The 15,259-nt window shown below is 41.5% G+C and overlaps 1 protein-coding gene and 1 pseudogene across 2 annotated transcripts in view; one reads left to right on the top strand and one right to left on the bottom strand.

Annotated features, from left to right (window-relative positions):
• Positions 1-1,098, bottom strand: part of LOC105098864 (putative serine/threonine-protein phosphatase 4 regulatory subunit 1-like) — a 64,073-nt pseudogene extending 62,975 nt beyond the window's left edge.
• A 146-nt stretch (positions 1,099-1,244) lies between these two features.
• RAB22A (RAB22A, member RAS oncogene family) overlaps positions 1,245-15,259 on the top strand; it is a 50,031-nt gene continuing 36,016 nt past the window's right edge. The window contains exons 1-2 of one of the 2 annotated variants that reach the window (XM_031433567.2): positions 1,245-1,571; positions 2,568-2,647. In XM_031433567.2, coding sequence (XP_031289427.1) covers positions 1,536-1,571; positions 2,568-2,647 — 116 coding nt within the window. In that variant the 5' untranslated portion in view covers positions 1,245-1,535. The remainder of the gene's footprint in view (positions 1,572-2,567; positions 2,648-15,259) is intronic. The other variant, XM_031433566.2, reaches the window with a different exon arrangement.

Raw genomic sequence — 15,259 nt, 5'->3', positions numbered from 1 at the left:
TGTACAGGCCTCCTTCACCAGCAGGCATCCTGGGGTTTGGTGATTTTCTGTTTACAAGTCTGCTTTCTCCCTGAACCATGAGCTCCCTGAGAGCGGGTCCTCGTTTCCGATTCATCTTTGTAGGTCCAGGGCTCCACACGTGGCCCCGCCCACAATAAGCAGGTGCTCCGTAATAAGCAGGTGCTCAAGAAATGTTTGTTGGATGGAAAGGAAATACTTCATTCACCACGAATGCGAACTTGCATTTCCAGGAACCTCTCCCTTAGCCATCAGTCTTTAAAGTGATTCTAAAGGAGAGGGCAGGAAGGGTCAGGGGAAGGAGCCCCACCCGGGAAATGCAGGTGCCAGTGGGCTCCTTGGGATGAGACGGAGCTGGGCTTGTGGCCAGGACACTTGAGAAGTCTGTGCAGCTCTGTGGTCGGCCACACGCAGAGAGAGTAGGATCTTTCAAACTCTTCAGCACTCTGAAAAGTCCCAGGGAAAAAGTGGAGACCCTAGGTGGAAAACCCCCCACCTCAAGGTGGCCACGCCTCCACTTGCCCAGAATCACTAGGACTTGAGACTGGTCCTCCTCCTCCTCCTGGGCCTCCACAGGAGGAGGAGGAGGACGACGACGACGATAAAGAAAGTGACAGGAAGTCATAAGTATCCCAACAACAAAAATCCTCCCTGCGGTGGGGACAGCTCCCCATCCTCGGCCGCCCCTCCCAATAAGGAGGGGCCGCCACAAGTGATCAAGGCATTTGGGGGGGTCCCACTATTCTGGTCCCAACAGGGAAAGCCCAACCTGTAGCTCCTACCCCCGCGTACCGTGCACCCGAATTCTGTAAGCGGCTCCCAGGGAGGGGAGGGGACGCCCCAACTGTTACTTACAATCTTCTAAGTCATCCTGCAAGTCCACAAAGTACAGGGGGATCTCTGAAAACCAAGAGACACACAAGAAGTTACGAGGGGGCTGCGGCAGACGGGCTCAGAGGCGTGGCGGGGGGGGGGGGAGACCGGGGCTCTCGGGGTGGTCCCGGCTTAGGGGGGTGGGGGGCGTCCCGGGAGCTCGGCCCCACTCACCCGCCATCTTGGGATGGGCCTGGAGGCGGGGCCGGCGCGTGAGGGGCGGGGCCTGATGCATAGGGGCGGGGCCTGGGGCTCCGGGTCCCGCCCCTCGCCGCCGGTCCCGCCCCGTAGGCCCTGCCTCCTCGCGAGCCTAGCGGCGCCGGCCGGCCCCGCCCTCGCGGCGAAGGTGGCTGCCGAGGTGGGCGGGGAGGTCAGGTGACCCGATCGTCGTCCCAAGATGGCGGCAGCGGTGGCGCCCGGGAATCCGCTGCACCGTCCCGGCTGCTGAGGCGGACCCCTCGCGTCTGGCGACGGACGGGCCGGGCCGAGAGCCGGCGAACGGGCGGCCGCCGCCTCTACGGTCCCCGCAGCCGGGACTAGGCCGTGCGGCGGCGGCGGCAGCGCCGGGGGATGCTCGTGCTGGGCCGGGCCTCTCCCTCCTCAACTTAGGGCGGCGGCGGGCCCGCGCCCCTGGCTCCCGGGCCATGGCGCTGAGGGAGCTCAAAGTGTGTCTGCTGGGGGTGAGTGGCCGCGCGCCGGCCGGGAGGGCCGCGGGAGGCCGGGCGGGCCGGGGACCCAGGCGTGCCCACGTCCCCTCCGCCCCTTCCCCCAGCGTCGGTTCGGGACACCGCGTACCTGCCCCGGGACCCTCCCTCTAGACCCCGGGTCGTCCTGCTCACCTTACCGCACCCTCCCGAAGGTTTTCCGGGCAGGTGGGACCCAGGGGCCCTCCCCCTTGTCCCTCCCTGGATTCAAGGACTCTGCCTGTCCCCTAAAGGGTGAAGAGCCCTACCTGCCTCTCCATTGCATCTAGGTTAAGAGCAACTCTCAAATAGTTTCCTATCCAGGTACTAGTTAGGAGTTGGCCAAGTGTTCCAAAGTAAATACAGTAACAGGTCTTTAGGTTTTACAAGCAGCATTAGTCTTCTTTCCTGTCTGCGTGGTGTTTTTGAACTTGTGGGATACTCCTGACACTTAAAGCAGAGTTACTTTCCTGGGGGCGACGTTCAAATCAGGAAGCGCCAAGACTAGTATGAAGCTTCAGCTTCCTGTCCTGTCCAGGCAGCTTTGCTGTTTGGAAGCATACTTTCTGAAGTTGACTCTTGCCCGAGTCGCTGCTTTAAATACTGAAAAAGATTTCCATAACTAGCCCTTCCCCTTCTCAGATAGGGTGGGGCTGAGATTTATCAGGGGTTACTCAGAAGTAATTCAAGAGTTCATAGTTTACTTAAACATGTTAGAAAGCAAGTGAGTGTCACTTTTCACACTAAGCAGAAAGTTTGGGTCTTTCAAAAGGTGCTAAGATCTCTTAAAAACTCAAAACCCCTCTCCTACGATACATGTTGAAATCTCCTCCACTGAATTTTTATGAAAACCTCTTTCATGTTCCTTAACTTTTAAAGTTTACTTATCTAGGATGATTTTTCTAAAATTCTTAAGGAATGGCACAAGGTAGTTTTTGGTGTCTGCAAGCAGGTAATTTTTTTTTCTTATTTCCCTGTCTCATTCTCTTTCAGGATACAGGTGTAGGTAAATCAAGTATTGTATGGCGATTCGTGGAAGACAGTTTTGATCCGAACATCAACCCAACAATAGGGTAAGAGGTTAAGTTTATTGAATATATATCTAAAGGTGTATTGAAAGTTCTTTCAAATAAAAAGTGTGGTATGGGGTAGGCGTCGCCATGTTAAATGCTAGTGAATTTGAAGACAGTGGTTCCCATCATCTCTGGAAGGACTTGAAACAAGACAGTGAGAACTGGAAGTGTTTTAGGAAAATTCTCTCTTGATTTGTGAGGAGGAAAAACTTCAAAATGAAAGTATGAATTAAAGTTTTACTTATTAGAAGATACCTAGTTAGACCTTGAAATAAGACGGAAGAAAACAGGTTTTAATACTTTTTTTTCCCCAGAATGTCAACTGACAGATGTTTTAGATGGTTTTAGTTCTTCTTGAAAAGTAGGTTGGGGTCTGAACTCTTCTCCCACATTCCTGCGCTGGTAATAATAATGAATTAAGAAATTAATGTCAAGATGTAAGATTTGGGGGGGTATCTGGTTCTTAGGGTAAGTGACAGACTGTAGGTTTTTGACTCTGTGAGAAAACTTTTCAGGGTATTTAAATATCATAATATTAACACTTTGTCTGTGAGAAGTTGTGTTTTATAGGTTTTAATACTTTGTTACATTTGTAAAACTAAATAGCTGCTATGCTATTTATATTGCAAACCCCCAAATAGTTTCTTCCATTTAAAGAAAGATTCTGCCTAATAGGGAAATATTTTACAGTAGCCACATGCACATTTGAAGGCATCAAGATGGAACAGTCACTTACTTTGTGAAATTAAATGCCTTTCAGTAGCCTTCAAGAAAGAACTGGGTCTGTCTACATGTTTAAAGTGTGAACTCATCCTCCTCAGGGCCTGCCTGTTATTACCTGCGTGAGGTGACAGGACAGGAAGTGACAGCAAGTAGTGTTGGTGACTCAGTGACTGACATGCCTCTCCCTGAGCCAGTGTTGAAAACCCACATGCCACGGTGGTTAGAAGTGCTCGCTCGTGGTTAGAAGTGCTCGCTCGGAGAAGAAGAGGGGAAGATGAGGGGAAGGGGGAGGCGGTCCGGCTCCGGCAGTCATGCTGAGAGGCTTGTGGCCCTTTCCTGGGCATCCAGCCCTCCCAGCCTGGCAGGTGCTGGGGTTCTTAACCTGCTCGAGTGAGTCTCGCTCTCTTCCCAACTAGTCTAGGCTGACATTTCACAGGAAGGAGGAACACGGGCTTTCCCATCACCTCCGCCCTGCCTGGTTTCTCTTTCCTTATCAGTTGTCTTCCTCCTTCCTGACCACCCACACCCACAGCTGAGCTCTGGAGACCCCCCTTCGTCAGGTCTCCCCTTTCTCCCCCAGCCCTGCCTTCTTGTCGGAACTTGCAAACCTGCTCCCAGTCTCCCGGCTCCACTAAGGCAGGTCTGTCCCCCAGGCCCGCCTTAAGGGCACATTGTGGAGCTCTCAAAAGAGAAGTTACCACTTCCTCTACTAACCCACTCTCCTGGACCCACTGCTGTCTGCATCCCACCCCCGCCATTCCACTGAAACCACCGTCCCTCGGCACCTGTTTCCATCTCATTGCTAAAGCCAGCAGCTTTTTTCTTTATTCGTTTTCTCATTGTGTGCCGACTGTCTGCCAGATGCTAGACTGGGTGCTGGTAATTTAGTCCAGGGCTCAGCAAGACCTGGCCCTTTGGCCCGCCTCCTGTTTTGATAAAGTGTTATTGAAACAGTCACACCCTTTCCTTCACATACCATCTCCACTGCCTGCAGGCTGCAGTGGCGGAGTTGAAGAGTTGTGACCAAGACCCCTTTGTGGCCCGCAAAGCCAAAACTATTTCCTATTTGGACCTTTTCAGAAAAAGCTTGCCAATCCCTGATGTAGATAAACTCTGTTCCTGCCCTCATGGGTCTCACCTGGAAGAAAGAGAGAGCCATTCTGTAACTAACATACAGGAAGTGATGTATTTGACCATTTTCTGTGCTGCAAAGGAGAAATGTGGAGAGCGTGTAACCGGGGCCTGGCCTAGGCCTCAGAGGAATGACTGATTCCTCAGGGAAACTGTGAAGGTACAAGGCACTTGGCAGCCCTGACATTTAAGTTCTGAAAGATGAATGGATTATATTTCGGTAATATAATAGATTAGGGGACCTGGCATGTTGGAGGGGTGGCCGGGAGGCTGGTGAGGCAGTAGGGCCAGGCCCTGGAGATCTTAGGGAGGCTCTGACATCGCTACTGCAGGACATCTTGGAGCGAAACCCCTGTCTTCCCTAGTTCTCTTCCTGAGTCCATGATTGTCCCCTGTCCACTGCTCACCTTACCGTTGTGATGGCGTTTAACTGTTTTCTCTGATCCTTCTTCCAGATTTTTTCATAACATGCATATACTGCTAATTCTTGATCCCTTTCTCTTCTTCGCCCCCTCCCTCCAATTTTAGACATTATCTGCTGCTTATTTTCTTTGGAAAATGGGAATTCACTCATCCTGTTCTCCCACCTCCCTCTGCACGTCTGCTCTCCCTCCAGCTTTCCACGCAGCCTCTATCGCTAAGGTAGCGTTTAGAGTGCAGGCTCTTAAGCCCAGCTGGCTGCCTCTGCCTCCCAGGTCCAGCGCTCAGTTGCCCGTGGCCCTAAGCAAATTGTTTAACCTCTTTGTGACTAAATTTGCATAAAGTTGCAGCTTATTCTAGAGTTACGAAAATCAAGTTAAAGCACATAAAAATTACCTAGGATGATACTTGGCATGTGTAAGCATTTGCTGTTTCTTAGCAGTTATTTTTTTGGTAAACTTTGAACACTATGGTTTCTTTTATGTATTACGTTTACCTAATCAAATTAGTGTATATTGTTTTGTGTCTGCTGCTTTTGTTCAAACATTGTGAGAGTCATCCATGTTGTTTCATGTCGTACTCGTTTATACTTTTTCATCTCTGTATAGTAGGCATCCCATTGGGTAAATTTCTTCTGCTGTTGAACATTGTGGTTGTTTCTAGTTTGGGGCTCTTACAGATGATTCTGCCAAGAACATTTGTGTATGTGTCTTTTGTGCCCATATGCATGAAATTTCTTGGGGATGTTGGCAGTGGAATTCCTGGGTCAGAAGGAATATGCATCTTAACTCTAGTAGGTGTCTTCTGAAGTATTGTGCCAGTTTATATCCCTGCCAGCCGTGCACGGGAGTTCTAGTTGCTTCATATCCTCTGCATCACCTGGTGTTACCAGTCTTTTCATCTTAGCTGTGTTGGAGGGTGGATGGTGGTATCTCATTGTGGTTTTAATTTGTTTCCCGTATGACTGAAGCTGTTGAACACTTTTCCATATGTTTATTGGTCATTTGGATATCAGCTTGTAAAAGTGTCTGTTCACTTTTCTGTTGGGTTGCCAGTCATATTCTTAGCGATATGTAGGTGTTGTGTATGTGTTCTGGACGCCAGTCATTCATTGCTTCTGGGGATTGCAGGTCCTTTCTTGCACTCTGTGACTGATCTTTGCACTCTCTGAAAGGATCTGTTAAGGAACTGTTGTTATGTTTAATGTAGTCCATTTGATCAATCTTTCCCTTTATGGTTAGTGCTTTTTATATCCTGTTTAAGAAACTTTGATTTACCAAGGTCATGGAAATACTGTCCTGTTATCTTGTAGAGATTTGGTTTCACTTCTCAGATTTAGATTTAAATTTTACCTGGAATTGAGTTCTGGATGAGACGTAAAAAAAGATTAAATTGTGGGGGAGGGGTTTGGGCTTTTTTAAAATTCCCACAGGGATATCAATAGCCCTCATGCCCTTTTTTTTTTAAAAGACCGCCTGCAACCCACTGCTCTATACTTGCTCTATACTGAGCCACGATTGTCATAAATTGAGCATCTGTATTTATAGTGCCCTTTTTATGGATTTTTTTTTATTATATTCCATTGATCTGTGTTTTTAATTGACTTAACTGAAGTTTAGTTTACATGCAATAAAATGCACTCAATTTTAGTGAACATTTTGATGAATTCTGACAAATTTAGACATTTGTGAGATCACTACCATGATCAAGATACAGAACACTTCCTCACTCAGTCTGTTCGCCTTTGCCCCGTCCTGTGTTCATGCCTGCCCCACCTCTGGCTCCAGGCCCGCTGGTGAGCTTTCTGTCACTATAGATTCTGTTTGTCTTTTCTAGAGTTTTCATATAAATGCAGCTACCACTTACGTACTTTCCTGTATCTAGATAATTTCTTGAGATTAATCTATATGATTGTGTACACTAGTAGTTCATTCCTTTTTAATTACTGAGTGGTATTCCATTGGTATACCACAATTTTTTTATTTATTCACCATTTAATGAACATTTGAGTTGTCTACAACTTTTTACTATTATGAGTAAAGCTGCTGTAAACATTTATGTGCACATCTTTCTATGAACATATATTTCCTTCTGAAATTGCTAGGTCATCTGCTAAGTATATGTTTAATTCTGTAAGAAACTGTCAAACTGGTTTCCAAATTGGTTGGGCCATTTTACGTTCCCTCCGGTGATGTATGAAAGTTCTAGTTGCTCTCCATCCTTGCTGATGCTTTGCATTGTCAGCCTTGCATCTTAGCCTTTCTACCGAGTGCTTGGTGGTGTCTCACTAGGTTTAATTTGTGTTTCCCTGATAAATAATAATGTTGTGGATCTTCTTCATGTGCTTATTTGTGTCTGTTCAAATCTTTTCCCCATTTTTAATTGGGTTGTTTATCACTTCTCCCAGTCTACACCTTTTTATTTTGGAGTATCTTTTGAAGAGCAAAGATGTTTAATTTCAATCAAATCCAATTTACCGATTATTTTTGTGGTTCATGTTTTTTGAGTCCCATACATCCGAGGTCACAAAAATTTTCTTTTTTATTTCTTCTAAAATTTTTATAGCTTTATGTTTTAAATTTTGTTTTTATGATGTTTCTACTAGCTTTTGTTCACCATGTGAGAGAAGAGTTCGGGCTCTTTTTTTTTCATCTATCAATCCAGTCATTATGGCAACATTGGTTAATGTTGAATTCGGCATTCATTTAATTAAATTACCTTGGTACATTTTTCCGAAATAAATTGATATATATGTGTGGGTTTATTTCTGTTCCATTCATCTATTTGTTTATCCTTGTGCCAGTACAATATATGGTTGTGATTGCTTTAGATTCATAGCAAGTCTTGATATCGGGTAGTGTAAGTCATCTTATTGTGTTCGTGTTTTTCAGAACTGTTCGACTCCTCTAGGTCCTTTGCATTTGTTTAAATTTTAGAGTCACAATGTCTAATTCCTGAAAGAACCAGCTGAAATTTTGATTCGAAATATATTGAAGCTATTGATTAATTTGGGGAGAATTGACATCTTAACAGTGTTGCCTCTTCTTACCCGTAAACATGCTGTATTTCTCCACTATTTGAGATGTTTGACTTCTGTCAACACAGTTTTTCAGTTGTCACTGTGCAGTCTTTGTACAGGTTTTATTAAATTTATCCCAAAGTATTTTATGGGTTTTGATGATTTTAAGTGGAATTTAAAAATTTCAGTTGTTACTTATATATAGACATGAAGTTGACTTTTACATACTGACCTTGTGTCTTATGACTCTGCTAAATTTGGCTAGTTCAGGCACCTTTTGAATAGATTCTTTGGGATTTTCTTCGGTGCACAATCATGTCATCTGTAATAGACAGTTTTATTTCTTCTTTCTACTCTGTATGCCTTTTTTTTCTTATCATATGAGCTAGGACCTCCAGCACTTTGAGCAGTGGTAAGGCCAGTCATCTGTACCTTATTCCCAATATTGTGAGGGAAAGCAGCCTGTCTTTTCCATTAAGATGGATGGCTGGTTAGGCTCTTGGTGTTTTTTGTAGGTGCCCCCTCCAGGATGAGAATGTTCTTGTCTTTCTTTAAATCAATGAGTTTTTGTTGTTTTTTTTAAATCAAGAAATTGTGTTGAATTTTGCCAAGTGGTTTTTTTTCATCTTTTAAGCTGTTCTTACACTTTTTCTTTCTCAGTCTTAAAATAGTGAATTACAACAGTCAGTACTAAAATAATTAAACCAATGTTGTATTCCTCAGATAAATTTCACTTGCTTATTGTGCATTTTTTAATACGTTACTGAATTTGATTTACTAAAATTTTGCTAAGGATTTTTGCCTCCATGTTCATGATGGACATTGATATCTGTAGTTTTCTGTAATATCTTTTTCTAGTTTTGGTATCAGAGCCTCATAAAATAAGTTGGGAAGTGTTTTCTCTTCTACTTTTGGGGAAGAATTCAGGTAGAATTGGCATTTCTTCCTTAAAGTTTTGGTGTAATTCACAAATGAAGCCGTATGAGCAAAGAGTTTTCTTTATCAGAAAAATTTTAACTACAGATTCAGTATCTTTAATAGAAATGGGCTATTCGTTTCTTCCTGAATAAGCTTTTGATAGTTTGTGTTTTTCAAGGAATTTGTCCATTGTAGCTGTTTTCTAATTTATGGGTATAAAGTTGTTCATAATATTCCTTTATTATCCTTTTAATGTCATTTGGATCTGTCCAGCTATAAGTTTACCAACGGTCTTCGCAAAGAACCAGTTTTTCTATTTCGTTAATATTTCACTATTTTCTTTTTCATAATTTTTGCTTTTATCTTCATTTTTTTCCTTCCTTTGCTTATTTTGGCTTCATTTCTTTTTTTAGTTTTTTAAGGTGGAAGCTTATAATATTGGGGTATTTTTTAATGCCTTTAATTTCTGTGTGTGTGTGTGTGTGTGTGTGTGTATGGGGGGGCAATTAGAACTATAAATTTTCCTGTGAGTACTGGTTTGAGTGAATCCCACAGGTTTTGACATAGTGTGTTTTCATATTTGTTTAGTTCAAAGTATTTGTTTCGCTTGTGACTTATTTGACCTGTTGGTTGTTTAGAAGTATGTTTTCTAACTTCCACTTATTCAGCGATTTTCCAGAAATTTTCAGTTAGTGTTGATTTCTAATTTAAATCCATTGTGGTCAGAGAGCATATTCACTTATTATTTCAAACGTTTTACATTTAACATTTGTGTCATGGCCCAGGATATGGTCTTCAGGAATGTTCCACGTGTGCCAGAGAAGAATGTGTTCTGTTATTGTTGTGTGGTATGTTCTGTAAATGTTAAAGAAATCAGCTTGGCCAGTAGCACTGTTCGTGTCCTCTGTATCCTTACTGATTTTTCACCCTTTTCATTTGAAGTGAAAAAGATGTCTGAAATCCAACCCTAATTGAAGATTTGTCTCTTTCTGTGTTTAGTTTAATCAGTGTTTGTTGATGTATTTTGAAGCTCTTATTATTGGCTGTATCTTCATGTTGCATTGTTATTTTTCTTGATAACTTGACCCCTTCGCCATCGTGAAATGTCCCTCTTTTCCCCCTGGCAACAGTCCCAATTCTGAATTCTACTTGGTCTTGTATGAATCCGGATTCCTCAGCTCTGTTGGTTGGTGTTTGCATATAATGTCCCATCCATTTACATTTAACCAATTTATATCCATATATTTAAGTGGGTTTCTTACAGACAACATCATGGGTCCTGCCTTTTAACTGGAGTGTTTACACCTGTGCTGTCCAGTGCAGTTGCCAGTAGCCACATGTGGCTATCTGAATTTCAGTGAAAATCAAAATTCAGTTCCTCAGTCACGCTAGCTACCTTTCAAGTCCTCATGGTAGAAAGCTCCGTTGTATAGTATTGATTAGGCCATTTTTATTTATTATAACTATCCATATGGTTTGGCTTAAATCGACCATCTTGCTGTATTTTTCTACTTGCCCCATATTAATGGTTCCATTTTGTCTCCACTGTTGACTTGTTAGCTGTACGTCTTCATTTTATTATTTTAGTGGTTGTGCTAAAATTTACAGTGTCCTTCAACTTACCAGCTTACTTTCAGACAATATGCAATTTCACATGTAGCCTAAGAACCTTACAAGAGTATATTTTCATTTCCCCTCTCTCATCCTTTGTTATTATTGTCACATATTTTACTTCTACATCTTATAAAATCTACAGTGCACTTACTATTTTGTGCCTTAGTCAGTAATCTTTTAAAGAGTCTTTTTTTCTGGGTTCTTGTGCTGGTGTCACAGCTTCTTAATTCCTGCATCTTTGTAATAAGTCTTAATGTCCAGTGATGTGAGGGCTTCTGTTATTCTTCAAGAATTCCTTGTCTGTTCTTGGCCTGTTACATTTCCATATAAACATTAAATATCATCTTTCCATTTACACACACACCAACCCACTAATGCCCACTGTGTTTTTGATTGGCATTCCATGGAATTTACAGATTGGTTTGGAGAGAAGTGACATCTGTATAATATTGAATCTTCTAATATATGAACATAGATTATTCTTCCATTTGTTAGCTTCTTTATTTTATCTCAGTATTTTTTTCTGCTTTTCTGTGTAGTGGACTTGTACGTCTTTCGTTAGATTTAATACAAAGGGTTTGATGTTTCAGTGCAGTTTTATGCTGTTAATGTGCTAAATGGTATTGCTTTGAAATATCTCTACTTATAATTCTTAAACCTTTTATGTGCTTTATTGAATTGCATAGGATCACCAGTATAATGTTGAATAGAAATAATGGTACTGGGTATTCTTACTTATTCTGATCTTAGCAGAAAAGCTGTTACTGTCGTACCACTAAATATGTTTGCTGTAGGTATTCTGTACATACCCCTTATCACATTGCAGAGTGTCCTCCTTTTCATCATTTGCTGGGATTTTTTTTTAACATGAATAAGTGAAATTTACCGAAAGATTTTTCTACATCTATTGGCTTGATCATGTAGTTTTTCTCTTTTATGCTGTCAATGTGGTAGATAACAATGTTGAATTTTCATGGAATAAATGCACTGAGATCGTGATATATGATTCTTTTTATAGATCACTGGCTTTGCTTTACTGTTACTTTTCAGGACTTCTGTGTATGTTTATAAGTAAGATTGTTAAGTAATACTCCATTTTATAATGTGCATGTCAGGTTTGGTGTCAAGGTTTTGCTTCCCTTATGAAACTAGTTGAGATACTCTTCTGTGGAAGAGTTTGTATAAAATTGCTCTCATTTCTTCTTTAAATGATTAGTGAAATTCATCATTGATGCCATCTGGGCTTCAAGTTGACCCTGTGTATTACAGTTTAAGGAGTCAATTTCTTTCATAGTTTATTCATTTTCAGATTTTCTGTTTCTTGTATTGATTTTGATAGATTGTGGGTTTGTTTTTTTTAAACATTTTGACTTTTTCATATACTTTTCCTGATTTATTGGCAAGATGTTAAGACTTTATGCTTTTTACATTTTACAATATATCCCTTTTACATTTCTACTATTAGTTTTGCCTTTGATCAGCTCTACAGTATTTCTACTTTATTTCATTAATTCCTGCTCTTATCTTTAGTTTCTGTCCTGTTCAATGGGCTGTTCTTTTTCTACCTTCTTGAGATAGGTGATTATATCACTGATTTTCAGTCCTTCTTTTCAGTTATATTCCCTATTTTAAAACCTTGACCATGGCTTTTGCTGGATCCAACAAGTTTTTATATATCATCATTTCATGATCATTCATTTCAAAATATTTTCCAATTTCTCTTATTATTTTATCTTTGATCCGAGTGTTGTTTAGATGTGTTTCTCAGTTTCCAAAGTTAGGGAAATTTTCTAGTTAACTTTTTGTTAATGATTACTGGCATAACAATATTGAGGTGAGAGAACATTTTGTATGATTTAAATCCTTTAAAATCTGATACAGTTTGCTCTGTGGCCCAGCATATGTTGATTTGGGTAAATGTTTCATAAGTGTTTGAAAAGATTGTGCACTCTGCGACACTGAGGTTCCATGTTCTGTGAAAGAAATTAGGTCAAGTTAATTAATTGTGGTATTCATTTCTTCTGTTATCCTCGCTGGCTTTTTGGCCTACTCAGATCCATGAGTTACTAGAGACTTGGGAGTTAAAAATCTCCCAATATTTGTCTATTGTAAATGGAGTTGTAATTTTTAAGTTTATTTACAGTTAATTGTTATGTGTAATAGATATACCATTGATTTTTGTATATTGACCTTGTATACTTTAACCCTGTTAAATTTATTCTAACAGCTATCTTGTAGAGACTTTAGGGTTTTTTATATACATGATTATGTTGTCTGAGAATAAAGTCAGTTTGATTTCTTCCCTTCCTTTTGGTTTTTTCCATACCTTGCTTCGTTGGGTAGGACCTCCAGTACTATTGAATAAAAGTGGTGACCAATGTCCTTGCCTTTTCCCACTCTTAGTGGAAAAACATTCAACATTATACTATCAAGTATGATGCTAGTCATAGGTTACCCATTATTAAGATAAGAAAGCTGCTTTTTTCTCATTTGCTGAAAGTTTTTAAAATCAAGAATGGTCCTTGAATTTTGTCTTAATTCTTTCCTGCATCTATTTAGATTGATAATAAGGTTTATCTCCTTTTTTGGTTAATATAGTGGATAACTGTATTCTTTATAAATTGCTGAGTAATAAATCATCTCAATACTTAGCTGCTTGAAACAACAAACATTTGTTCTCACATTTCCTATGGGCCAGGAGTCAGAGAGGCTTAGCTGGTATGATTGTGGCTCAGGGTCTTGTGGTGTTGCAGTTAAGGTGTCCCTGAGGCTGCAGTCATTTGAAGGCTTGACTGGGGCTGAAGAATCTGCTTCCGAGATGGTGCACTCACATGGCTGTTGGCTGGAGGCCTCATTTCCTTACATCTTCATCGGATGGGCCTCTCCACAGCGCTGTGTGAGTGTCCTCACAACAAGGCAGCTGACTTTCCCTAGGGCAAGTGATCTGAGGGAGAGCAAGGAAGAATCTGCAGTATCTTTTATGACCCTTAGAAGGGAGTTACTAAGCCCATCCCAAATATGCAGGGTATGGAATTAAGCTTCACTCTTGAAGGGAAGAATATCAGAAAACAAAAAAATGAACTTGTTCTATAACCACAGTTACACCAATTGAATTCCAAAAGTTTAATCATCCTTACTGTATCTAATTGTAGATAAACATCAAACTCAAACTGAGAAACGTTTTACAGAATGATGGGCTGATAGTCTTCAAAAGTCTCAAGGTCTAAAAAGTCAAGGATAGACTGGGAGGCTGATCTAGGTTGAAGGAGAAGGAAGAATCATGACAGCTAAATACAGCATGTGTTTTGAGCTGGATGTTTTACCAAAAAGGATATCATTGGGACAATTGGCAAAACTCAGATGGCTTCTGAGGAATGGATGATATTAATGTGTCGGTGTTAATTTCACAGATTCCGTTGTCTTATTCTGTGTGTGCAGGAGGAAATGTCCACAATATTCAGAGGTAATGAGGCGGCTTACTCTCAAATGGGTCAGGATAAATAAATTCTCTACTTGTAACTTTTCTCTAAATAAAAGACTGCTTCCAAAACAATTGTTTTTAACGATGGCTATTTTACTGTAAGGAAACACAGTAAAAGACAACCAACTTTCCCCCGCTAATGTCATTAAAAGACAGCTGGCTGTTGGGTGCAGAACACTGCAGCACTGAGCACTGACGCCCTCTGCCCGTCACCCCGCCTCTGTGAGCCTGGGCCGCCCTGCTTTCCTGGCGTGGGGACTCCTTGTCTTGGTCAGCCTCTGATACCTCACTCTGGGCCACCCCATCCCCCAGCCATGTGTACCCACCTGCTTGGCCCACCTAGTGGCTGACATGAGATTGAATAATCATTCAGAGCAGGAAAAAAAAGAGGAAGTGCAAAAATCACTTCTTTTTATTTTACACACGTATTACCATTTCCACTGCTCTTCAGTCCTTCCTGTGGAATTGAGTCCTCGTCTGACGTCATTCCCTTCAGCCTGAGAACCGCCTCAGCGGTCCGTGAACTCCCGGCTGCGGGTGCCGATGCCCTCGGGTTCTGCTTATCTGAAAAGGACAGTATTGCATCCGTACTTCCGAAGGATATTTTTGCTAGATAAATTTTTCTGGATTTTTTCTTCTTGTTTTTTGTTTGTTTTGCGCAACAAATGATTTGATGTTTGAACACATTCGGACATGAGTACACAACAGGTGTAGTTAACATGCATCACCGCACAGTTTTTTTCTTGTGATGAGAACATTTAAGACTTGCTCTCTTAGCAGCTTTCAAATACGTAGTAGTATTAACTATAATCACCATGTTGTACATGAAGCTGGCGAAGGTGACCAAAGGTACATCCTTCCAGTTATGACTTGGAGGAGTGGTGTACAGGCACACTTTCTTTCTTTAGGCATTTGAAATACATTGTTCTGTTCCAGTCTCCATGGCTCCTGCTGAGTGGTCTGTTGTCATCCTTAACATTGTTCCCCTAGATATAAGGTAACTTTTTATTATCTGGCTGCTTTTGAGGGCTGTCTTTTGTCTTCAGCAATGTACTGTAATATGCTCGGTGCATAATATACTTTGGGTTCACTTAGTTGCTTGGTTAGAAATAGGATGTTTGGGACATTTTCAGCCATTTAAATATTTTGTCTACCCTATTCTCTTCCTCTACCTGCAGGATTCCAGGTGCACGTGTATTGATACTCTCAGATATTATCTCACAGGTGACAGAGGCCTGGGTTTGGTTTGGTTTTTCCATCCTTTTCTCTTTACTTAGGATCATATTATTTCTACTGATGTCTTTAC

This window comes from Camelus dromedarius, chromosome 18 (assembly GCF_036321535.1).
Source record: "Camelus dromedarius isolate mCamDro1 chromosome 18, mCamDro1.pat, whole genome shotgun sequence".
Classification (NCBI taxonomy): domain Eukaryota; kingdom Metazoa; phylum Chordata; class Mammalia; order Artiodactyla; family Camelidae; genus Camelus; species Camelus dromedarius.
Note: the sequence above shows the minus strand (reverse complement) of the source record. Positions and strands in the feature narration are given on the sequence as shown.